Raw genomic sequence first — 26,812 nt, forward strand, 5'->3', positions numbered from 1 at the left:
TTGTACTGATGGATTCTTCTAAACAAGAAAAAGGACAAAAAAGGACTTACTCCTCGGTTGTCTCTGGAGATGGTAAGTTTCTTTTCCAGTTATTTTTTTATGGTTGTGGTTTCACTTGAACGCATGCTAAATTTGACCCGCCACGTGGTCCGTTGTCTTTATTGGTAGTACTCCCAGCGATTCTGAAGTGTATAGGCACTGTTTATCAATTTTTTCTTATATTTCTTTTTTGTAATCCACGCAGACTCGATTAGTTCAGAGAAAGAGCTAGAAGAAAGGTAATGGAAAGCCTAATTAGAAGTATTTCTACCGTAATTGTTGCTGATAAAAAAATATGTTGAAAAGATATGTTTAGGCCACTAGAGGAGAGTCTTTCTGGAAAGCTCAATTATCTCATTCAGGTTAAGCCCTTCCACATACACCTTAAAAGGTGTTGGCGGGTCTACGAGACTCCTGTAATTCGCAAATAATTTCTCAAGCCTTAATATTTACCTTAGCTCTTACTGATATGTCTGTTAAGCCTGCTGCTTAGTGAATACGTCTTGTATGACAGTTTGCATAAGACTTTTGGAAACGTTTGGAAATAGCACATATTTAGACGTAAAACAAAAACAAATAATGTCTCCTGCCTTCGAATGTTGGAACTGAAGGCCAGTGTTCGTTACAAGCTATCACAGATGAAAAGCAAATGGCTACAAGAGTACTCATCGGAAAAGATTTAATCCATCAACATATGTTCATACTGTGCCCTAAAACAACAATTATCGATTGTTAAAACTACGGGGGCGGGAAGATGAGAGACCCTGGGAACGAGGTCGATTTCGAGAACACGGTATTGTTTTTCAATCAATAGACCAGGCAAAGAGGTATGGTACTCTTGAACGAGCAAGGTGACCTTAGCCTTTCATTGAATAATTTTTGTGTACAAAGTTATCCCATCTAAATTGGAGAGATCAAAAACAAAAGTCTATTAATGGAAAAAAAGATAGAGCCAAAAGCGTGCACAAATTTCGTTACTCGATGATGCAAGTTATGACCTTAAAAGCAACGATTTGAGGAACCTTTTGGGTCGATGTCGTTTAAAAGTAGGTGGTTTTTCCATAAACTACATATCAACTTGTTCTAGACACTTTCTACCTATCAAGTTTTTCTGTTACTTAGTGAGCCGAAATAATATCGTTTATAAACTCGAATATTTTTTACTGAACTAAATGAAGTTGACAAGGTGGCGTTTGTAGTCAGCCAGGAATGAAAAAGATTAGGAAGGGGTTGGGGCGAACTCAATTGAAGTAGAGTTTATTTGCTTGGACTATAGTGGATTGGACTGGTTTGGAATAAATTGCTCTGACTTGAATTTAATTGAAATGCATTGAAATTAAAACTAGTAGATTGGGTTAATTGGATTGAAGAGGGTCGGAAAGGGCAAGCTAATGTAGTTTATGGCGAATTAAAGTAGATTTGGGTTGGATTAGATTGTATTAGCGTGCGATGGAGTAGACTGGGATGAAGTTTGCCGGCTTTTCCACCCACAATGTCGTGCAGGTGAAGGCCGCATTCATTTTATTGCACAATCAACCAAGATCTCTTGGTGTGATGAATACAAGTATAATGTTGATCCTCAAGCTAACTCTAAGCGCTAAAATTGAAAAGCTAACCTCAATATTTGCCTTGTTTCAAATTAGGGTTTTACATGTTTTAGTGGTATCTATAATGAAAGGAACGAATTTTTCCGTTGTGTTAGTAATGATAATTTCTAGAACAGTTTTTTTACGATGCATACAACCTGTTAACAGTATATAATTCTCGACGTGTTATCATTATAATGCTATGTTGTTTAGAGCACAATTTGCATTTCCTGGAAACAGATCCACAAGCGTTCCCGATGACAAGCGGTTCTGTAGGTCAAGTACTTTCATTTGTGTCTGGTGTAGCTGGTTTTTGTCGTAATGATTGTTGCTCATCACTGCAAAGGACTGGGCCTGTTGGTTCCACACGCAGCAGCCCGCCGTCCAAACAGCCCGAGGAGTTACTAGTTTTATTTGTCTTTGTTTCACTGTAAATTCGTCCGAAAGGACCGGCTTCGGCACGTTGTTGAGGCCCTTTTCTGATCTGCCTGTCAGTAGGTAAAGGGTTCCTTGGCGGTTTAGGTTGCCACAGGTATTTTTGGCATAATCTCTTATCTTTCTCTCAAAAACCTGCCAGGGTCCGCTGTTTGATGCTTGGAACTGTGGTACAGTATTGGTGAGAGTGAAAGTAGCCCTCATGAAATTTTTGTCAAAGGAATTGATTGCAGAAGGATTCATATGGCCTCTGGTGAGTACTGCTACTGCCCCGAAGTTGCTTTTGGCTTCTCTGTTGGCCGCAGTATAGGCACCGTTGACACCAGGGACATCTATAATCATAAGTCTTATTGTAAGATGAATACGGATAAAATTCTTACCCTAAAAATCTCAAATCATATTCTAGGGAATAAGATGACGTTATTATCCAACTGCACTAAGAAGAGTACAATTTACGAGCGAATCGAATACAAATATCACGCGATATTGTACATGTGCATTATTAACCAAACGTGAGGTAAAGATTGCGTGAAACAACGAGTTAAATACTCAACGATACTACGCAACAAAACGTCTAATAAGAGATTCATTATCCAACACTTTATTTCAGTGCGGGCGAATCTCGCGGATATTTCTGGAGTACAAATATCGCGTGATATTTGTACCCGTCTCGCACGTTATTTGTACTCTACGAAGCACAGTTGAATAATAAAATTGGTTTTTTGTATCGTAAGAAAACCTCTTTAGCCGGCTAGCTGCGCGCGCGACGCTTATCTATCTGCCTCCCTTTTCCCACTCTTTAAGAAATGCGCATAAAATAAAGCAGTTGTGAAATAAATAACTTATTGCGTGCATTTTTGAAAAATAATCAGCGATACTACACAGCAGAAGGTTTAATACTCGTTAAAGACTGAATAGTGATCTTTGAGCAATTCAGGGAGCAATATCGTTTTTTTTTTTCGCCTTTACTGAGATTACGAGATCATGAGGCCTTTTGATTGCACTCTCATTTTTCTTGAAAACATAGAGATTCTTTGAAAACAAGGCGTTTTGAGGAACAAACGGATAGAGAAGCCTCTGAGGGGTTAGTCCTTCCACTGAAAACTCTGCGGCGGAAGGTCACCCACTTCCTTGGTGGCCTTGTGTGTTTTTTAACAACGCAGAGCATACTCTAAACCTCAGTACTTGTTTTATGGATTGATTGTCATCCAATCGGGCTTGTAATAAATAATTGTTGAATGTTCATTTTACATACTTGGAGGGTTCCTCCAATTTGCTTTTGGTCTCGGAAACTTCCCAAGGTTCGTTGCCTGCGCGGGTGTAACTTTGTAAGCTGAATAAATAGCAGTGTTTGTGGTTGGATCAAAGAGGGAGACAAAATAAGGAGGGGTGTTTGGAAGATCACCGCTTCGCTTCTGTTGGATTTCTATCCCTTGGTTGATGTCAGGGAGGCCAACTGGACGCATGCCTCCAACGAAAAAAAGTCCGCCCCCTAGAGATCTTTTTCCTCCATTTGGCGTTTCCTCTTAAGAAAAGACATACATAATAGGTTACAAAGTTGCAGAGCAATGATTAGGTAGTTTCATCGGATTTATTGAAACACCGATCAGAGATCGATAACAGTGGTCTAAAATTATTACAATTAAGTGGTATCACCATCAGAGTCGAGTGGTTACTTTTACGTCAGTCGAGTCTTAAACTGATTCTGCTTTGTTGAAGCTAATTGGTTAACTTTATCAATGAAAACCCGCGTATATGAACCTTGAATTTAAGAACCGTAAGGCTAAACTTTTCCAGTTAAGCATCCTTCACATAAGAGCCTTCCAGGCAGAAATTTCAATACAGGTTCTTATTTTTAGAATATAGAATAGCTATGGAGAGTGACTAAAAATAAGTTTCTAGAAATTTTAGAATGCCTCGTCATGCTGACTTGCAAGCATGAACTTGCGATGGATTTTTCTAGAATATCCTGTCAGGTTTTATTGTTATTATGTAACACTACCAAAAAGGTGTGGTCGTAAATGCCTGGAATGTTCTGGAATACTTTGTAAACGTACGTACGGAATTGGCCGTGTAGCAGTAGTAGTAGTAGTAGTAGTAGTAGTAGTAGTAGTAGTTGTTGTTGTCGGGAGAGACCGATTGTTTGGAAAGCTATACTAAGAGAAAGAACTGTTGAGGATGATTGTTAATTTCAAGGAACTTTAGAGAAAACTGTGAGTTTGTGCAGTGGTCAGTTAAGATATAGTTTGTACAGGGCTTAAGTAAGTTAATGAGGATGCTAACTTTATAATCTATTGGAGTCGCTACTAAGTAAGAATATTACACGTCATTTAATGAAATTAGTTGAGTTTGTATGATTGTAGTGTTCTTCTGTCGGTTAAGTTATACCGTAACAGAATTTTTTTCAAATATATTACAGTACATCTCAAGCGATACAAAAAGGACAACAAAAACTACCCAGAACACTGACATTGTCATTAGATCACAGTACTGTTCTGTCAATACATCCATAGTTCTGCAAGATATCTAACTTTGTATATAAGTTAACCATGTACAGCACGGAACATTAAGGCCGCTATACAGCGCAATGTCATACCCACACCCAAGAATGGCAGTTTATGTTTTAGTAAAACAAATGTTAAGAACCTGAATTAGACCTCAAGTAGTCTAATTTCACAGTAAATACCATTTCTATTCGGAGGCTAACTTGAGAAGATGAAGGTCTTATATGCGGGTTTCCTGTAGCTTTCTTTGGCTACGAATGATTGGTTTCAAATCGCTGGGTAAGGTAGTTCGTTTTCTTCGGCCTGTTCTATCTGGTAATGTCGTGAAGAAAATCATCTCAGGGTACTGGTAGCTGTTTTCATTTGCTGAGGGAAGCTTGTCTTAAGTTGGTTGGTTTAAGTTTAATCTCCTTGGTGAGCTGATAGAACGTTCTAAGAAGGTCGAACACATGTTTCACTTCAAAACGCAACGCAGAATCAACTCCTACGAACGTGACGCGTGCCAAGGGGAAGTGCGTAACGGCAATCAGAACACAACTGTTTTAAGACGAATCTTTCAACAATAAGGCTACACAAGTCGATTTAATCGATGAAAAAAAAGTCTAGACGCTTTTTTTCCTTCTTAGAAACAACTATGGGAACAACGAAATTAGAAGAAAGACGCGGGAAACGAATACTAACTCAACTCCCACAACAGACTTACCTCAACCAACAGATACTATAAACTTACTCATGTAATCATTTAGGAGACATAAATTGTTTGTATTTACCAGTGGAGTTACTTTTAGAGAATACGGTCACAGGTAACACTGAGATAGCAATGATAAAACACCAAACGGTCGTTCTCTTCATCTTGCGAGTCCGTCTTCGAATGCACGATCTAAATAAACTGACATGATAGAAGAATTGTTGAGTAAAGTGCCTAAACCGTCTTTTACTTTAATACTGATGTGGAGTATTTAGTTAATTAATAATAGGGAAGTAAGATTCAGTTATACTTTTATTTCTAGGCAAGGTTTGTACTCCGAAATGTGAAGGTAACTGGGTTTTAGCTATTACGACGGAAAGATCCCTGACTATTACGGACTGGGCTGTCATTCATTCGTCCTTAGTACGTCTACTGTTCTTGCCCTAGAACTACAAATTCTTTTTTTGGCTTTCGCAGTCAAAGATTGGTTGATTGATCGGAAAAATTTTAAAGCGTGATGTTTTTCATTCGTGAAATTCTCATGAAAGCAAGTTAGGATTCCGATAAGGTCAGTTGGTTCGCAAGCCGGCTAGTGCGTACTTCGTAAAAATCAGAGTTGTAGTCAGGTAGTAGTTTTGAGATTCAGAGTCAGCCAGGTAATGATTAGAGAAAAGAGATTATAAACTATATTATGTAGAAACTTAGCAGAAAACAGGGATTAAGGAATAACCTAAAGGACAGCTCTACAGTCTCTGGTGCCTTCCCCTTAAAGTGCTACTGAAACGAAATTTTCGTATCTGAAATATTTGTTCTAACCTGTAGTTTTGAATATGCTGATCATCGTGAGATAAATTGCTTTGGCCAAAAAGAAGCGAAAGATATCTTTTTTAACCGTTCAAATCAAAAATTTTACACAAAACCATGTCCGGGCCCTGGTACCGAGCGAAATGGATTGATGACGTCACTGGTTGTGTTCACTCCGATAGCGTGGTTTATTTCACTCACTGTTTGTTTGTATTCGTGGGCGAAGGAGATGGCAGATATTGAAGTTTTGTCAAGTGAATCTTCTTCTGAACGAAGCGAAGTTGTCTCCAGTAGCGAAGACGAAGATGGTGGCGTAAAATGGGGTTGACAGGCTTACACGACTCCCAAGCGTTTGTTGAGAGTAGGCTATTCAAAGTTTAGCCCTCACGAGTATGTCTTTGAGCGACCGCCCTCTTTTGTAAGATACGAGCGGCGGATTTTTGTATAGTTCGCTCAGTAGTGGTTGTGTTTCTATTAAATGCCAGTTTTTTATGAGAATTTGCTTTATGTGTGGCACTGAGTACGCACATCAGGGATTGCGTCTTTTTCGAATCGTTCGCCTTAGTAGATGTACAGCTATTTTTTTGACTGTCTCGATCGTTAAGTTGTCTTGATTGCTTTCAGCTTGCGTCACGCGCGCTGATTCGATCGTACTAAAGTTCTTAGTGTTCAGTGTTCCAGCCGTTTTGGTTGGTTTTTTTTTCTTTATTTCGGTATTAAAACGACCGATTTCACGTTCATAGAAGCACATGATCGCCTTTAGTGTTTCTTGCTCCGCGTTGTTAAGGATTTGCTTTATCTCATTTTTGAAATCCTCGTCTGCTCTTATTTTAGCCCTCGCCCTATATTGTAGGGATTCTGGGCATGTTCTGCGAGGCATTTGGTACAGAGGGATTTGGGTTCTGTCCTGGTGTACCGGTTCACAAGGGAATTACCATTGTTCTTTCTTTGTTTAGGAGTCATTGGTTAGCTGTTGTGTATTGTTAGGTCTTTTGTATCGGCTCTTGTGAACCGGTACACGAGGACAGAACCGGGATTTGTTCGTTGTCCTCAGACTTGCCGAGTAGATCATCTTCAGTGGCGGTGTCGTATGAGGCTTCCATGTTTTCTTCATTCTCTGAATGCCATTGCTTTGGCTCGGGGCGTTTAGTAGCCCATCTACCGTTATAATGTCTTTCCACATTTTCTGTAGATGGTCAAGCAAGACCACGGTTTCGATCCTAATCTTGTGGATCTCCTCAGTTTCCGATTAACTAAATAGACTGGTAGAGATTCGTTCTCGGTATCAGTCGGGAATTTTGCTCCCTATCCGGGCGAACCTCTCGCAGATAGCCAAGATGCCGATGTGGCCGCCGATGAATAAGACGAGGATGGCATTTTTCCCGAAATCCTCTTTATCGGCCTCCCAACATGCAAGCCACACTCCATGCTTTTTACCCTTCTTTCACAGAAGTACACAACCAGTGACGTCACAGGGCTGTTTTGGCCGCGCCAAGATGGCCGCCAATTTTGATCTCAGCCGGTCAACTTCGAATGGTTAAAAATGTACTTTCCGCTATGCGTTGGCCCAAAAAAAGTACACAGCGTTTGCAAATAACGTTCAAACTCTATTATATTGCAAAAATCTCGGATATGAAAATTACGTTTCAGTAGCACTTTAACGTGGAACGCTCTCTAGCTAGATTTCCCTCATCCCCGCCTAAACAATACTTTGAACTTGAAATCAAACAGGTATCAAGTTATCCCATCAGTTAAAAGGTATTTGAATGAGAATTCGATGATCGGAACGAAAAGGAATTTCAGAAATTGTTACCGTTATAATGATATGTATGATGCACGATCCTCGTAGTAGAGAGCGCTATTTATGCAGTAGCGAAAATCAGACATGAAAAAAATCAGGCCTGTACGGGATTCGAACCACTGACCTCCGCGATACTAGTGCAGCGCTCTGCCAGTTGAGCTAGCAAGCCAACTGGGAACAGGCCGTTAAGTTGTTCAACTTAACGGCCTGTTCCCAGTTGGCTAGTTAGCTCAATTGGCAGAGCGCTGCACTAGTATCGCAGAGGTCAGTGGTTCGAATCCCGTACAGGCCTGATTTTTTTCATGTCTGATTTTCGCTATTGCATAAATAGCGCTCTCTACTGCGAGGATCGTGCATCGTACGTATTTAATACCGCAGTTCAAAATATATGAACTTCATATATATATTGTATCTGTTATAATGATAACACAACGTAGGTAAGAAAGACAGTCTTCGTCTGTCGCCTTTTGATAATGCAAGAAGTATTATGCTAAGCAAACATTGATCAATATGGTTAGGTTTGCATGTTACATTATGGACGCCAAATCTACACAGCAAAACTGATGCAGGAATTTACAAACTCAGTTTATTATCTTTTGAAAAATGTTTGGAAATTCGGAAGCTAATTGTTCGCAGCTATTGCACCTTACCAAAGTAGGCACTTTTTGATGGTTGAGCGTATTTCAATGAGAAATAGTAAAAACTCTCTTCGTCTTTTCTCAAATTGAAATCGTAGCATGACTGATGTCGTAGGAACTTTTTCTTTGCACTTTATTTTAGTAAAGGTGTGAAAAGAGGTGTTATTATAGATTTCAGGAAATGCCCAAATTGCCAACAGATTTGAAAGTTCCGCCACGGAGTTCTCGCTTGTAGCAACTGTAGTCCATGTGACTTAAAAACTGAGGAATAAAGAGGGAAAGTTTCTGAAAGAAACTGGTGTGCTGCGTCGGGGGGGTAGTATAGCAAGGTAATTTGGGTTTTTTTAACTGAGTTGATGATGCATATTAGCCACCCTAAAGAGTTAAAATGCAGGCGTTTCGAGCGTTAGCCCTTCGTCAGAGCGAAAGATGAGGGTGGAGGAGATATTCCTTAAAATCTAGTACGCGAAGAAAAGTTAGCAAAATACGATTTCAAAAGCAGACTTTCTTCGTACTTCAACTTATTTGAAATGTGGTAGAGTTATCGTATAAAAAGAAAGGAGGAGTAAGGTAGTTCCTGAACAAAAAAAGGATCCGAATTTTCTTTAAAAATCAGTTACAATGGAAAGCTTTCGTAATCGGTGAAGTGATACATCCCATGATTACTTAGCGAGAGAGGATATGTGGCGAACACAGCAGTACGTAACGGAAAGCCCAAACTGTCTTACTGTAGCTCGAAGCGAGGGTCAAAATATTGCAAATTTTTCGACTGATAATAATTTGTTCAGTAGAGTGATTCTTAATGTATGACTTTGAAATTAGGTTTTAAAAAATGTCTCAAACTATTCCTCCTGCTTGAGAAACTCATTGGGTAATCACTTCTTTGAATAAGCAACGTAATATTCTGGCAATAGTCTAGCTATCGACTAGGAGATTTCGCTGTTTTAGAGATTTTTAAGATAGCAGCAATTGCTATTTTAATTTTTCTGAAGCAATATAGTGCACTTTCGTGAGTTAATGTTATCTATTCTGATTTCTATTAAACCTTTGAACTATTTGCAGAAGCTAATTCATTTGTATATTTATTTTCATCCTTTGATATTAGTACCAACGAAAAGTCTTTAAGGTTGCTATTTTTTCTTCATGTTAGTGCACCCATTTGCCCGATCAATGTACACTCTTTCATTCCTCTTATTTTTCTATCAAAGAAAATCCCCTTTTCTTTCGAAAAGGCTCTCCAAAAGTATCGTAAACCTCAAATCAGTTTTGAAGTGATTGCTCCCAGTTAAAACTAAATTCCAACACAAGAGTTCAAACCACCCTAGAGGAGAAGAGAGGAAGCTATTGTAGCGTGAAATCTTGAAACGTCTGTCACCAGGGTCTAAGATCAACAGGTACCTGCTACTACCAGATAAGTCTGGAAATGAGGGCGGAGCTTGTGCTATATAGGCTCTGAAGTAGGTTCAAATGGGCCGTGTATATGCTCAAAAATGCTTTTAAAAATTTTCAGTCAGCAAAGTAAACAACGATAGTTGAATTTGAAAAGAGGCGATGATTTTACTTCTTGAAATTTTCTGTTGAGTCGAAAATTGGAATTTGTTAGAGCTACAAGGTCAGATAATCAATAAGAAAAATCCAGTTTCGATTTAGATACAAAATTTTCAGAGTAACTTCATGGTACAGTCTAGTTGAATCAGAGATAAAGATGGCTTTTGGATTCATTCATTTTCTTCATACTAAACTTTCCCTACTTTGTGACATTGCAGTAGAACCCAGCTAATTCCAACTCGCGTGAACGATCTACCATCTTAATTTATGGAATTTTTTTTTATTGAGTTATAGAAAATTTGACCTTATTAGAAAGACGGTTATCCTAGTAAACCTTTTAGTTGTACGATTAGAGTGGATAGCTTTGTTTAGTTTCTTTTTTTTTCAAATTTCTGTGCTTCTAAAACGTGGTTCTTGTTTGCCCCTCGTCTTTTTTATATCTGAAGGATATAGTGAATAATTTAGCGTCAGTCAACTTCAGCTAAAAAATTTGGAAGCTGTTTCTTCAAGGCATGAAGTAATTCTTTAGTATAAAAAGCGCATCGCTTTAAAACGCAGAGGCAAAGTGACGGTTGTTAACTGATCAAATCCAACTGGTTAAAAAAATTTGAGTTTGCCAGACTTAGGAGTTAGGCAGGTTTCTCAACTTTCACACAATTTCTTTCGCGAAAGTAATAAACTTGGAAGATCCGCGTTACTTATCTGTAACCGTATTGTTTAAGACGAATTTTTACATTTTCCCCTCGGGGTAGGTAGAACGTTTCTGCTCTTTCCCAGAAACAGGGGATTCTTAGAATTTCTGTGATATTAAACATATTTCGTAACTACAGTTTTAACCATTTACTGTTCTATCGTTTCTTACAGTTACTTAACATTTAAGTTAAGTAGAATGAATCGAAATTACTCGGAAATCAACATTAATAGAAATTCGGAATTGTTCTGTCATTACGCATACAATTTTCGAGAATTTGCTAAAAAAATTGCAAAAAAATAAGATAACCTTTTTAATCATAACTGTCAGCTCAACCGAATGGTCACAGCTATTGCAATTTTTGGCAGCACTTTTAATGCTTCATTTAGTTAGAGTTGATCAGAGATCAACTTGAAGATTTCAGATGACATCGTCAATAGGAGCTATTGAAAATGAGGTTGAATTTTATCGAGAGAGTTTCCTTGAGAATAGCGAAAATTTTTTGAAATAGTAAACTGCTACAAGTTCAGTTCATCGATGGTTTCGCGATAAATGACAGATTAAATCCTCACATCTAACAGTTACTTACCAAGTAAAGATTTGTGAAGGTAACAGCAAAAATAATGAGCTTAACTTGATAGCTCCTGACCATGGTTAAAAAGCTGATAACGTAATAGTTTTTAGTCCCTGATCACTAATGGGCTTCTTATTTCATAGCCTTGAAATTAGTATCACTTGAAAGAGATACCGAGCTATTTCACCTGCTTATATTAAGAGCGTTTAAATGAGAAAATTACTGAACGGGATCAGCTAATATTACAACTCGTAGCCTAATTCATGACAAAGTTTCAAATAATTAACGAGTTGCGAAAACACCTGTTACCATAATCGGTGGAGATTCAGACTATAACTACTTTTTTTCAAACTTATTTTTGAAATCTCCTCGAATGAATTCTTATGTTGTAGTGGAAAGTTTATGTAAATTATTCTTTGACTTCCCCTTATGCGAGATTCTACTCATTACAAGAGCTTACTCGACTCTCTGTAACATGCAACAATTTTGGTAAGTAAGGTTTTACCATTTACCTGCCTAAAGAATAAGAAAAATTAGCTGAATCTGCAAGTCACCTTCATTCAAAATTGAGAATTACTTTTTTTATGTAAATGAAGTTCTCCAGGAGTCGCTGCCTAAAAAATTTCAACCAATTTTAAGTTTGAGCGTATTCTTACTCATTAGTTTGAATTGTGATTTCTGGCAGGGTATTGCATTGGTAAATTAAGTCATGTTCCGGTTGAAAACAGATGAGCTCAACAATTTCAACAATTTCTATTGCCGTCATCTGTTGGAACTGTTGGTCAAGATATTTTCCTTCAAAAAAGGAAAGATTGTTTCTTGTTCTACAGCTAGAAGAACGAGGAACGATTTATTCAGCGTGAAGCTCGGTTGTCTCACGATTTCGTGATTATTGCTCCGATTACTTTTTGCTTGTACACTCTCTTACCAAAATTGGATAGATGAAGGATTCAGAAATGATGACGAGCAAAACGTTGTTGCTAACTATGGTTCAAAAGTTGATAACGTTATTGTTCTAAGTTCAGAGTATCCTTCAGGACCTCTTGTCTTATCTTATTTGTAAAGAATTTCAAGCTAATCCACCTCCTTGAAAGCTTCAAAATAAGAAATTCATTGCAGGAATGACTGAATCAGCTAAGATTTTCTTCATTCAGCTGAGTCATAAGAGAAAAGCATTCAGGAACCAACCGAGTTTGCTTAAGAACAAAGGAAAATTTGACGGGTATCACTCTGGCTTTCTATTGTATTAGCCAATAAGAAAAGTTAGTTGAATGACTCAAGCCCGATGTTTTTTTCCAGTTAGAGAGTCCAGTCATCAGCAGAAGTAAAATGAGGAGATGAACGTCTTTCTTCTCGTTTCCATCTTCAATCCACTTCTTTTAGCACAATACTGTGATTGTTAACAATTCGAACTCCTAATGAGGGAACCGAAAAATGGTTCGAGTTAGCGGAGGTCCGAGTTATCGGGACTGGTGTTGAGTTTCCATTATCCTGTTAAGAATCATGGAATCACGCTTTTACCATTTTTGCACAATCAAAAGTCATTTTCATTCATTGGTAATTCTCTTTATAGTAGCTTTTTGATAAGAACGCTAAGTTTAGGAAATTTGGCCAAGTGTATTACATTTTCATGAATGTTATCACGTTCGTATCCAACGCGATTAAAGTTTAGAACATGTAGATCAGCTATGTTCTGATACTTTGAAGCTGATCTATGGATGATTTTCCATAAAGTGTAAGTTATTAAGGTAAATGTTAGCCTAAGGAAAGTAACACTAGCTCCAGTTCACAGGGGAGTCGAGTTAACTAAGTTCAAGTTAATAAAGGCTGAAAGTTTCTAAAGAAACTGTGGTGCTGTGTCGGTGGGGGTAACAAGGTAATTGGTTATATCAATTAAGTTGAAATAGTAAATTGGCCACCGTAACGAATAAAAAAGCTAACGTTTCGAGCGGTAGCCCTCCGTCAGAGCGAAGTTCAAGTTAACCGAGTTCAAGTTAGCTGATGGTAAATGACTGGAAAAATGGGGTCAAACCCAGGGGGATATCGTATTTTGTTGAGTTTATAGGGGGTCGAGTTAACCGAGTTCAAGTTAGCTGATTGTTAATGACTGGAAAAAGAGGGTCAAACCCAGGGGGATATCGTATTTTGTTGAGTTTATAGGGGGTCGAGTTAACCGAGTTCAAGTTAGCTGATTGTTAATGACTGGAAAAAGGGGGTCAAACTCAAGAGGTATGGTATTTTTAAGCGAGATCGCGGGAAGTTAGCGGGATCCTAATTAGTATTCTTTAAAAGAAATTGCTTCATTGTTACAATTATTATTATTTTAATTTATTACAATCGTGAAGTTTTTCCCTGCAGAGCAGCAATCCTTATGCTATGAAGGAGACACAGAAAAAGAGTAAAAGAAACTGGGTAACTGTCCCGTTGGCTTACCACGATGTCAACTTCTTAAGGAGAAAATTATTTCAATACATTTCTTGACTAATTTTCTTGTTTGGTAAATAAAAACAACTCTTTAAAGTAAATGAATAACATGCTCCTCGGCTCATTCCTCGATCCCCTTGCATTTTTTTGCACATTCCTTTCCTTGTTTTTTGAAATCGGGGATTTTGCAGAAATACTGTACAATATGTTGTAAAACCTCAGGAACTTAGGTTAAAAAACACACCCTTCTTTATACAAGCTTTCGTGGGCGAGGGAAATTGAGGTAAAAGTCGCATTTCGAATTTACTTCGTTCGAATTCGCTACCTGTTTTCTACGTTCAACTACACTGAGCAGGAACGTCATTCCGCTACTAACGTTTAACGTCACTGAATACCTGTTTAAGGTAAAATAATAAACAATTACTGGATGAGGTTTTTGTGATATCCGGAATAATCAAGGTCGAGGTAAGTGTTATTAGCCTAAGCCGAAGTATAATATCTTTCAGTCGTGAAATTCTCGCGAAAGTAAGTCAGGATTCCAATACGGTCAGTTGGTTCGCAAGTTAGTTCGTATTTCATAAGAATCAGAGTTGGAGTCAGGTAGAAGGTATAAGATTTAGAGTCAGCCAGATAGTAACTAGAGAGAAGATAGTTCAATCCATATCAAGCAGAAACGTAGCAGAGAACAAGGATTGAGGATTTACCTAAAAGACAGCTCTAGAGTCTCTGGTGCCTTCCCCTTCGCGTCGACGTTCTTTAGCTAGATTTTCCCTCTCTGTCCCTTACCAATACTTTGAACTTGACATCAAACAGGTATCAAGTCACCCCACCAGTTTGACGGTATCTAAGTGGAAATTCGTTCATCGGAACGAAAAGGGATTCCGGAAATTGATATCATTATGATGATAGTAACACAACGTTGACAAGATAGATAGTCGTCATATGTTACATTATAAATAACAAATTTACACAGTATATATATGTTGAGAAACTGATTTTGATTAAAAAATGCAGGAGATTACAAACTCAGTTTACAATCCTCTTGAAGATGAGTTTTGTAGCAAAATAAACATTAATTTTCAGTTGTGTAGGGCGTCTGACTGGAATATCCTGCGCGACCTGCGTCCGAGTCATGTGGTCGAGGTTAATTAATTCATACCGTTTAGGTGTACGAGGGTTTTTTTAGGGGTTAGGGGTTAGGTTTGTAGGGTTTAGGTTTGTAGGGTTTAGGTTTGTAGGGTTTAGGTTTGTAGGGTTTAGGTTTGTAGGGTTTAGGTTTGTAGGGTTTAGGTTTGTAGGGTTTAGGTTTGTAGGGTTTAGGTTTGTAGTGTTAGGGTTTAGGTTTGTAGGGTTAGGGTTTTAGGGTTAGGGTTTTTTAGGGTTAGATATCGCGTAGGCTTACGAGAGTGTTTTTTAGCATATCATTAGAAAATTCTGACGGTTTTAAGAAGGCGTCTCAAACAATGGACACAAAAGAATACAAGATGGTGGAGGGATTAAGTCCAACACAATGTTTTTCCAAGCGTAATATTTAGTACGCATGATGCACGATCCTATTTAGTGTCACACGACACGGTATTTGATTTGTAAATACGTGACACAAGCCAAAAAGGTTGTCATCATATCTCGGTACAACTGATGGAAATTAGATTGTTCTCCCACTTTAGAATCGTGGGTTTCAATTTCGTCATTGTATTTAGTCACTTGTTTGCGTATATCACGAAGATCTTGTTTAGTGGCTTTTTCTTTGACAATAGCTAATAATTCATCTAGGATGGCTCCTGCCTATTGAGGGTTCTCTTCCAAGTCTTCGCCCAAGTGTATTAAAATAATTTTTTAGCAGATGCCATGATGTTTTAAAATACGTCACCAAATTAGCGACATGACTAAGTCAGGAGGAGGAGGAATCTTACGAGCATTGTGACGCACTGCTCAATCTGTAAGAGATTTACGATCGTAAGATAGCAAGAATAGCTTTGTTGACCCAAGGGACCGAAAAGCTATGTTAGCTCCGACTTTAGCAACACCTATCCACGGAGTCTATTTAGTAATTTGATGCGACACCCGTTACTCTACAGGTGTGTTGATTTGACTGAAATGGTAATCCCAAAGTGTCTCTTCCATACGTATGGTACAGATCTCCTGCACATGCTCTCATCTCTCCCAGAGGAATGGATTACTATTCACAACTAAAAAACCCCACGAGGTTCTTACTTTTCGCATCTCATCAAGATGGGAGAACGTTTACATTTTTGTAAAGAGAATGAAAACGAAAATAAGAGAGGACGAAGGCTGTCTATCATTGCTCTAAACCTTGTGGTCCTTCAGAGATCGAGATTCTAAATAAGGGAGGATGAAAGCCGGCTGTTACAAGTTTTTTGACAAACTGTCACAGAGATTTGCAAGTTGTCAAAGTGTTCGGGTAGATATAAACCTTGTCGCTATAAACTCTTGGTCAGTATTATAATGTCTGGCTTTTACGATTTCTCCTGTGATTGCGGTCAATGCGAATGGTGTGTACTAAAAGAAGAAGAAATAGAGAGAAGAATTTAGGCAGGACAATTTAAAAAGAAAAAAAAACACTCTAGAAAGCAAAGTGGATAGACAAAATATGAGTGTTTATTATGAGTGATACACAGTGTCACGCAACTACCCATACCGGTTTTAGGACAATAGAGTATCCACACTTAAAAATTAGAAGGAAATGTATGAGAGATGTAGGAAGGAAACACAAAATAAAAGCGTTGGATAAATCCTGGTTTATGGTTAAATTGCGTAGGTTACAGGAGCGCGTATTTTTTTTTTTTATTATTTGAAAAAATAAAGGTCATCTAAGATGGTGTAAAACAATAAAAATAATGAAACCTAAGATGGTGTTTAATCCTCCCTTAGAGAAAATGATTTCAAGATAAAATGAATATTCAAAAAACGTTCATTTTAGAATAAAAGGGAAATGTGTTGTGAGTGCCGTGACCAGGATTCGAACCTGGGTTATTGCGGTCACTCACACGACCACACCCCTAACTCTCACTCTTAGCCCAATTCTCTAACCCACTTATTCCAAAATGAAAATCAAAATAAAAACCCTAGTCGTCAAACATCAGAGTGAGACAAACAATGGAAACAATAAAACGCAAGATGGCGACTCATACTTCCAATGGTAAAAGTGATTCTAAGATGTCGTTAGCATTCGTATCGTGTAAAAAAAAATCGAGAATAAAAGAGGTTTTTTTCTACCTAAACCCTATGATGAGATGTGAATAATTCATCCTACTCCAATAAAATAAAAATAGTTCGGATGGTAATCACTCAGTTCATGAGTATTCAAGATTCTCTGAAAATGAACAATGGTCCGTTCGAGGTAAAAACATACGATAGCTTTTTTCTCAATAAAAATGTTTACTTTAGTTCAAATCTTAATTAAAAATAAACTGTAACGCGTGAGTGTGATAACTAACAGTGACGAAAGTGTTTGACTTTAAATTCTATACAAAATTCCGCAAGTGAGGAAAAAAAATAACAGCGATACATCGACGCAATTCAATGACAATGATTCGAAGAGAAATAATTAAATTTCCCGTTTCATACATCAAAGAATTATCAGAAAAAAATGAATGAAAAAGGTATTCAAAAACGCAGCACCTTCCTAATGAACATTCCCATTTCTCGGGAAAAGTGAACCGTAGAGCAGACAAACCGGGAAAATACGAAATGCCAGCAGGCGTTGTAACCTAGGTAGTCTCATTATTATCTGTCCATCAAATTTTAATCAAGTCATAGCATCCTTATATGTTTTTCGGATCAAAGTCAATGACCTGTCTGTCCAAATTGTTTCCGAGTTATGACATATGTCAATCAATGATAGACCAATGGAAATCTAGCAATGGGTGTAGAAGAGTGGCTATGGGTCGGAATGTCTTTTTTTGTGTTTGAGGCGGACGGCCAGGCTCCCGTGAGGGCGGTGCAATGCCTGCCGACCACACGTCTGATCCAACCCGAGGCGGGGGTGCAATGCCTACGGGCTGGGTCCACCACAAACTGAGGGTCACCAGACACCAACTTCGCTGGGGAATCGAAACCCACCTCAAACAAAAATTAACAAACACACATCAACAATTGAACACACTCGCTGATAATTATAGCCCCGAGCCGGCCATGGGGTGGCGCCAGTAAAAACAAATCAATAATAACAGCCCCTAGCCAGCCAAGGGGTGGCACACGAAAAAGACAAAACGTACATAATACGGGACGCAATGCAGGAGCCCCTGTGCAGTACACCGTTTAAGGAGACCCGGCACAAGGGCAAAGAGACGGACACAACGAGAATGCTCACAGGGGAGGGGAACAGCTGGATGGAGAATACAAGAGAGCTATTTATGGCAGAGGGAACAATGCCACGGGCGCCCCACTGTTGGTGGAAGAAGCGCCGGCGCCTGTCTGACTTGAAGCGTTTGAAGAAGATGGGAGGGTGATGTTTGAGACGAGACAGAATGTTAGCCATGACCGCCATAGCGCCAGGACGGGTGTTACGGAAGCGGAAGTCATTCCGGGATTGCCAGATACAGAATTTAGACAGATTGAGAAGGTACCCAAAGATGTGAGGGGTGGCAATCAGCTCATCAGAGTTGAAGCCGAGGAGAACGTGACGGAGGAGTAACACTGGGCACATGGAAGAGAAAAAAAACATAAGAGACTGGAGCCAGGAGAGTATACTTTGGGCAAGGGGGCAGTAGAAGAATAGGTGTTCCAGTGTTTCCACTGGGGCACCACAGAAGCAGGAGAGGGGAACTGGCAATCCAAAAGAGACAAGACGCTGGGCGGTGTACAGGACGCCATGCGCAATCTTCCAGTTGAGGTCTATCACAGGACGGTCGAGATCGAATGGTGACAGAGAGCGCCACGTGGCAGGCCAATCCAGAGATGGATAAACGAGGTTGAATTTCTCGATGCAGTGTGGTTGGACCATGTTCTCAGATAAGAGATAGGAATAGCAGGACTTTGCAGACATGTCAGAGGCAGGAGTGCAGACAAGTGGGCAGGAAGAACCAAAGATGAGGCGGTTTTGGCACGTGGAGAAAGAGCCGTGAAGGCCGCGCCAAGCAAGGATAAGGGACTGGTAGAAGGGCGGTATGACACGGGGATCGAAAGAGAAAGGGCTGGAAAATACAAGAAGGGGAATGACACCAAAATGAGAATGACAGTAGAAAGACAACATGGTGCACCAGTCAGGTGGGGAGGAGACAAACCTTCTCACCCACTGGCCGAGCAGGGCCCATACTTTAAATGAAACATCCACAACAGAAAAGCCACTGAATAGGGGGGACTGGGTTAAGGCAGTGCGGGCCACGAGTTCCCGTTTACCGGACCAGAGGAAGGAGAATACAAGACGACAAAGTTCCTTCCGCACCTAGGTGGGCATGTGGACGAGTAACGCCACGTACCACACCCGGGCGAGGGCAAGGGCATTGATGACTAGAGCCTTGCTGCGGAAGGACAGGGAACGGCTACACCAGGATTTGAGAGACATGGTCTACAGCCTCTATGCGAGGGCGCCAGTTTTCCTCCTCTAGATCCCCGGGACCAACAAAAACTCCCAAGATCTTTAGCTTTATTGGCGACCAGTCCAGAGAGACTGGGGGGCCAGTCCGGCCAACCCACTGACCCAACCAGAGACCTTTAGACTTCGCTTGGTTCAGTTTAGCACCGGAGGAAGCTTCGAAAAGAGTGTAAACCTCAAAGCAGGCTTTAATAGAGTCGTCAGACGTCAGATGCATCAACATGGTATAAAATTTCACGATAACCTACGCGATGAAGAACAGTTAAAGCAACGGTTTCCTAAAGATGGTGGATTACTGGTCATGGATGATCTTATGACAGCAGTAGGAGACGATAAAGAAGTGTTAGACCTTTTCACCAAACATTCTCATCACCGTAACATTACTTTTATCTATCTTTGACAAGATATGTTTCCACCTGGAAAATATGCAAAAAGTATTTTAAGGAATGCTCATTACGTGGTTGCTTTTAAAAACCCACGCGATCAATTGGGTTTCAAAAATTTATTGTTACAAGCCTTTCTCATGGAATGGCAAGATATTATGCACGTGTATTCTGAGGCAACTCAACGACCCTATGGGTATATCACCATGGATTTACATTCTGCTAGTAAGGATGCTCACCGCGTATTCAGTCATCCTTTGACTCATGAAGGATGTATGCGATTGTATCCTAGAAAAGTGAAACTCTAAAACAACCCTATACATTGGTCAGAAATCATTTAGGAACAATCACCAGCAAGTACACATCGAGAAAACTTTTAGTGTGTGTGTGTGTGTGACCATGACTGATAATTCTTGGGATGTAGATGTATTTGGCGAACCACTACAAGAAGATGAAGAGCTTGAAATTACAGATGATGAAGGTGAAGATGAAAACAAGGATGACGGTGACGATGATGATGATGATGACAATGTCAGTGTGAATCCGTGGTCAGAATTGAAACAGGAAGTGAAAGATGATATGAAAACAAATTTGGCTGAACAAGAAGAAGAACAGGAAAAACAGGGGGCATCCGAGAATGACAATTCGCTCTTACCTTCAGCTAGGCGTAAGTTGAGAAGGTTATACTTGCGTCGTCTAAAGTGGTATAACCGTATTAAACAGGATAAAATACATAGGCAAGTCATGCATACCGCTCGACGATTGATGAATGAAGACGGTATGGATCGGGAGGAGGCATTAGAGGCAGCCGTGGACAGGAGAAAATTCCTATTGAATCGTCTCATCAACAAACCGTTATTGGATGAAAGCGATGATGATGATGATGCAAAAAAGAGGAGGAAATGAACACTGTGTAACTGGTGTAACCGCTGTAGGGGGGGACAGTATGCGTGTAATTTTACGCGAAACAAAGATAAAACAAAATCATGTTGTAAACAATTTTTTGTCGAATTTTATTTATGACCATGCCAACTTTAGAAATGTACATCATCTGTTAGTCCATCTATTTCCCTGTATTAGAAACTTCTATCACATCGAACTCTCTGGGTGTTACCTGCGACACCTCTGTGTTCGATTCTACCAGTGTGTTCAATGGAACTGTCTTTGCAGACATGTGGTCTACAGCCATTTCTGGTAGTAAAGGAGGGTGCTGAGATTTTCTCTTTTAGCTTAATATGAAACCGGTTGGCTAGAACTGAGAATAGCCTTTGCAAAGACAGCCACATATGTCTCTACTTTAGACATGTTTGCTTGCTTGCTACCAAACTTGCCGCTACCAAACTTGCCACTACCAAACTTGCGTTTTCAACGACGCTTATTTTTTATAGTAAAAGACATGCGTCCTGCATCACCTGTACCATATGCGTATGACATACTTTTTTGGTACCCTATAAATACAATGTCTGCTTATTGTCTTATTCGGTTAGATTAATACGTCTAATCCGCGAAATCCAAACGCGTAATATCGGGTCCATTCTTTTTCAATCTCGCACCTGAAATTTTTAACAATACTTAGTAGCTGTTAGTTCTTCGCGTTGTCGACGCAATAATTCAGGTACGAATCCTGGTCACGACAATTTTTTCCTTTTATTCTAAAATGTGTTCAAAGTATAAACATTGGTTACGTGAAATAGTGGAAGAACCAATGGACATTTCTTATTCATGTCGGACACGATACGCCAAAATTTGCTGTGATTGAAATAGAGAGTAATCTAGATGTCATTTCGTTTGCATCAAATTTACTGACTCTCACAGTTAAATTCTTCTTCACATTGACTCACTCGTTCTAGTCCTTTTATTCCTCAACTTTATTCAGTTCGTGGGACTCATATACACTCGCGGTAAGACGTTACTACTAACAAATGTGACTTTCACTTCTTTAAAACAGTTTATTACAGTGAGATACAATTCTATTTACACTCTTCACTTCTCTTTCTTCGCGCGTCCGGAATGCGGTCGCGTAGCGACCGTGGCAATGTTTCAAAGTTTTAGTCATGTTTCGTAACATGTAAAGCGAGTAGTCTTTGGATTATGCTCCTTGTAATTCTTCCAATCGCTTTATCACATATAGGTGTCGAAGTTTTGTGTAAAACTTGCTTGTTTATATGTACTTGCTATGTTGCCTCTCTTTTACCGCTTTTATTTTGTGTTTAAACGGAGTATCCAGGATAAGGGATAGATTTCAGTGAGATACACCACTTATCTGATTGGATGAAATCGAACTTTCTTCATCATCACTTTGGTTACATGTATGATCATACCATTCCGACCCTTAGCCACTCTTATACACCCATTGCTAGATTTCCATTGGTCTATCATTGATTGACACATGTCATAACTCGGAAACAATTTGGACAGAGAGGTCATTGACTTTGATCCGAAAAACATGTAAGGATGCTATGACTTGATTAAAATTTGATGGACAGATAATAATGAGACTACCTAGGTTACAACGCCTGCTGGCATTTCGTATTTTCCCGGTTTGTCTGTTCTATGGTTCATTTTTCCCGAGAAATAAGAATGTTTATGAGCATGGTGCTGCGTTTTTGAATACCGTTTTCGTTCAATTTTTTTTCCTGATAATTTTTAATGTATGAAACGGGAAATTTAATTATTTCTCTTCGAATCATTGTCATTGAATTGCGTCGATGTATCGTTGTTATTTTTTTTCCTCACTTGCGGAATTTTGTATAGAATTTAAAGTCAAACACTTTCGTCACTGCTAGTTATCACACCCACGCGTTACAATTTATTTTTAATTAAGATTTGAACTAAAGTAAACATTTTTATTGAGAAAAAAGCCATTCCATGTTTTTACCTCGAACGGACCATTGTTCATTTTCAGAGAATCTTGAATACTCATGAACTGAGTGATTACCATCCGAACTATTTTTATTTTATTGGAGTAGGATGAATTATTCACATCTCATCATAGGGTTTAGGTAGAAAAAAACCTCTTTTATTCTCGATTTTTTTTAACACGATACGAATGCTAATGACATCTTGAAATCACTTTTACCATTGGAAGTATGAGTCGCCATCTTGCGTTTTATTGTTTCCATTGTTTGTCTCACTCTGATGTTTGACTGTTATGCTTTTTATTTTGATTTTTATATATACGGAATTGGGCTAAGGGTGAGAGTTAAGGGTGTGGTCGTGTGAGTGACCGCAATAACCCAGGTTCGAATCCTGGTCACGGCACTCACAACACATTTCCCTTTTATTCTAAAATGAACATTTTTTTAATATTCATTTTATCTTGAAATCATTTTCTCTAAGGGAGGATTAAACACCATCTTAGGTTTCATTATTTTCATTGTTTTACACCATCTTAGATGACCTTTATTTTTTCAAATTATGAAAAAAAAAAAAAAAATACGCGCTCCTGTAACCTACGCAATTTAACCATAAACCAGGATTTATCCAACGCTTTTATTTTGTGTTTCCATCCTACATCTCTCATACATTTCCTTCTAATTTTCAAGTGTGGATACTCTATTGTCCTAGAACCGGTATGGGTAGTTGCGTGACACTGTGTATCACTCATAATAAACACTCATATTTCGTCTATCCACTTTGGTTTCTAGAGTGCTCTTATTATTTTTAAATCGTCCTGCCATAATGCTTCTCTCTATTTCTTCTTCTTTTATTACACCGCATTCGCATTGACCGCAATCACAAGAGAAATCGTAAAAGTCAAACCTTATAATATTGACCAAGAGTTTACAGTGACAAGGTTTATATTTACCCGAACACTTTGACCGGCAGCTTGTCAATCCCTGTGACAGTTTGTCAAAAAACTTGTGACAGCCGGCTTTCATCTTCCCTTATTGAGAACCTCGATCTCTGAAGGACCACAAGGTTTGGAGGAATGATATACGGCTTTCGTCTTCTCTTATTTTCGTTTTCATTCTCTTTATAAAAATGTAAACGTTATCCCATCTTGATGAGATGCGAAAAGCAAGAACCTCGCAGGGTTTTTTAGTTGTGAATAGTAATCCATTCCTCTGGGAGAGATGAGAGCATGTGCAGGAGATTTGTACCATACGTATGGAAGAGACACTTTGGGATTACCATCTGAGTCAAATCAACACAACTCTAGAGTAACGGGTGTCGCATCAAATTTCCAAATAGACCCCATGGATAGGTGATGCCGAAGTCGGAGCTAACATAGCTTTTCGGTCCCTGTGGTCAACAAAGTCATTCTTGCTCTCTGGATCGTAAACCTCTTACAGATTTAGCAGTGCGTTATAATGTTCGTACGATTCCTCCTCCTCCTGACTTTTTCATGTCACTAATTTGGTGCGATAATCGTTTTTTAGAAAATCATGGCATCTGCTAAAAAATTATATTTAGTACATTTGGGCAAAGACATGGAAGAGAACCCTCAATGGGCAGGAGCCATCCTAGATGAATTATTAGCTATTGTCAAAGAAAAAGCCACTAAACAAGATTTTCGTGATATACGCAAACAAGTGACTAAATACATTGACGAAATTGAAACCTACCATGCACATGTGGGAGAACAAACTACTTTCCATCAGTTGTACCGAGATATGATGACTGCCTTTTTGGCTTATGTCACGTATTTACAAATCAAATAACTTGTTGTGTGACAATAAAGATTACATACGCGAAAACGATGTGTTGAATTTAATCCCTCCGCCATCTTGTATTCTTTTGTTCCCATTGTTTGAGACGCCATCTTGAAACCGTTAGAATTTTGAAAGGATATGCAAAAAACACTCTCGTAAACCCACGCGATGTCTAACCCTAACCCTAGACCCTAACCCTACAAACCTAAACCCTACCAACCTATCCCCTAAACCCCTAAAAAACCCCCATACTCCTACTCGGTATGAATTAATTAACCCGGCCGAGTTCACTCGGACTCAGACCTCGACAGAATTGCTGGTCAGACCCCCTATACTACTATTTTCATCTTTATTTTCCCCTTTTCAACGATTTTAAATGAAGATTTTGATTGCTTGGACATTTGGCATTAAGAGAATGAAATATTTAAAATGATTCGAAGAAACACATGGATCTGCACGATAGCAGAGCCGTTACTTCCTGCTTTTGATGGTAGAGGCCTTCAATGGAGTTTTTGATCTCGCTCTTGCGCTCGTCTGCTAACAAACTTGTCCAGTCTGTTTGGTTAGGACAATGGTGACACTTAATTATTTTTATTTCTTAGTAAACTTGCGGTGAATTGCCTTAGTAGAAATCAAAGCTTGTTTTCCCATCGATTGTTTTATTGATATCTGCTAGCGTGAATGACGAGTACGTCTGTGAGAAGTTTTATTGATGAATTTGTCAATGAATGAAAATGTATGAACTGATCAACAACATCAGCATAAGCACTGAACCATAAAGTGAAAACAAGGTAGCCAAATTTTCAAAACTTTCGCACATCAACGAAATAGGCTCTATTTGATAGAGAAACGTATTTGAATGAGCAATTCAAAAAAGTCTCCTCGTTTTGAAATATCTTTTCTTATATCAATATGAATCGGAATATTTGACTAATATCGTAGGAACTCTTTCTCTGTACTTTATTTTTATTTAGTACAGGTGTTAAAAGAGAAAATGTCCAATTCGCCAGGAGATGTGAAAGTTCCACCGCATAGTACTCTTTTGTACCAGCCGCAATCAGTGTGACATGAAAACTGAGGAATAAAGGGGAAAAGTTTTCAAAGACACTGTGGTGCTGCGTCGGTGGGGAAGTATAACAAGGTAATTTGGATTTTATAAACTGAGTTAATAACGTAAATTGGCCACATTAAGAAGTTTAAAAGCTGACCTTTTGAATATTAGCCGTTCGTCAGAGCGAAAGCTGAGGGTAGAGGTAGTATTCCTTAAAATAAAGTACGCGAAGAAAAGTTAGCAAAATACAATTTAAAAGCAGACTTTCTTCGTAATGCAACTTATCTGAAATGTGGTAGGGGAAGTAAGGTAGCAGAACAAAACAAGCCAACCGACTTTGCTTTAAAATTCACACAAATGTAAAGATTTTGTAATTGGCGGAGTCATGCGACCCTTAGTCACTTACCTAGAGGGATGCGAACACAGCAGTAACGGAAAGTCAAACAGTCGTGCTGTAGTTCGAAGCGTGAGTTCAAATCAAAATATTGCAAATGCTTGGGACGACCAATAATTCCATCGTTCAATATAATGATTCTTAATGCATGACTGAAATTTTCTTATGAAAATTGTATCAAATTATTCCACCTGCTTGAGGAACTCATTGGAAAATCATTTATTTGAATTAGGGAAATGAGGAATGTATTGTTCTGGCAACAGCCTATTGTTATACTATTTCGCAGTTTCAGATATTTTTGATTTAGCAGCAATTGCGTTGATTAATGTCTCTAAAGCATTTTAATAGATTTTCGTCAATTATTGATGTCTATTGTTCGAATTTCTATTCGAGCAAAGAACAATAAACATTTGAACTATTGGCAGAAGCTAAATCTTTTTGTTACTTTGATTTTCATCCTTTTCGATATTAGTACGAACGTATACTCTAAGAAGCGATCATATCAAGGAAAAGGTATATAACAAATTCTATATCGAGACAGAAGAACTATTGTTTCTTCCTATAGGTGCACCGATTTGCGCGATAAATGCACGCTTTTTCATTCCTCTTATTTTGCTATCAGAGAAAATCCCTTTTTCTTTCGAAACGTTTCTCCAAAAGTGTTGTAAACCGCAAATCAGTTTCGATTTGATTGCTTCGAGTGAAAACTAAATTCCAAGACGAGAGTTAAAACCACCTTAGAGGAGAATAAAGGAAACTGACTTCTATAGTGCTTGAAATCTTGACCGTTTCAGGTAATCGGATATCTATGAATTTGCGTTAATACTTGTAAAAGGTCAATCACTAAGTTCTAAGATCAACGGGTACCTGCACAGGGTACCCAGACAAGCGTCGAGTCTGGTTGTTCATTCGAAATATAAAGGAATGTATGGGAGAATATTGAATAGTCTTATTATCGTAAACTTATATCATGAAATGTCTGAGTTAAACCTCAAAATAAATGCAAACCTACCTCACTTGCTGTGTATTGTTGTTTCTGT

At 38.8% G+C, this 26,812-nt stretch overlaps 1 protein-coding gene and 1 pseudogene across 4 annotated transcripts; both read right to left on the reverse strand.

Moving 5' to 3' along the window:
- Positions 1–1,504: 1,504 nt before the first annotated feature.
- On the reverse strand, positions 1,505–25,876 carry LOC111323681 (uncharacterized). Of its 4 annotated transcripts, XM_088757126.1 has the most exons (7): positions 25,785–25,876; positions 25,536–25,589; positions 14,437–14,576; positions 12,497–12,723; positions 5,335–5,453; positions 3,316–3,585; positions 1,505–2,392 (listed from the first exon to the last, which is right to left on the reverse strand). In XM_088757126.1, the coding sequence occupies exons 5-7, from the start codon at positions 5,414–5,416 to the stop codon at positions 1,818–1,820; spliced, it is 927 nt and encodes a 308-aa protein (XP_088613252.1). In that variant the 5' UTR covers positions 5,417–5,453; positions 12,497–12,723; positions 14,437–14,576; positions 25,536–25,589; positions 25,785–25,876; the 3' UTR covers positions 1,505–1,817. The 4 variants fall into 4 exon arrangements, with proteins under 4 accessions (XP_088613252.1, XP_088613250.1, XP_088613251.1 ...); XM_088757124.1 differs by lacking the exon at positions 12,497–12,723; XM_088757125.1 differs by lacking the exons at positions 12,497–12,723; positions 25,536–25,589; positions 25,785–25,876 and having other exon boundaries at positions 14,437–14,737.
- LOC148732912 (uncharacterized) lies at positions 17,913–19,151 on the reverse strand (annotated as a pseudogene).
- Positions 25,877–26,812: the final 936 nt, after the last annotated feature.

This window comes from Stylophora pistillata, chromosome 4 (genome assembly GCF_964205215.1).
Source record: "Stylophora pistillata chromosome 4, jaStyPist1.2, whole genome shotgun sequence".
NCBI classification, from domain to species: domain Eukaryota; kingdom Metazoa; phylum Cnidaria; class Anthozoa; order Scleractinia; family Pocilloporidae; genus Stylophora; species Stylophora pistillata.

Coding starts and splice junctions, on each gene's coding strand:
- LOC111323681 (XM_088757124.1), bottom strand. CDS start 5,416: ATGAAGAGAACGACCGTTTGGTGTTTTATCATTGCTATCTCAGTGTTA. Junction 3,586..5,334: donor CTCTAAAAGTAACTCCACTG/GTAAATACAAAC, acceptor TCTTTTCTTAAG/AGGAAACGCCAAATGGAGGA. Junction 2,393..3,315: donor AAATTGGAGGAACCCTCCAA/GTATGTAAAATG, acceptor TTATGATTATAG/ATGTCCCTGGTGTCAACGGT.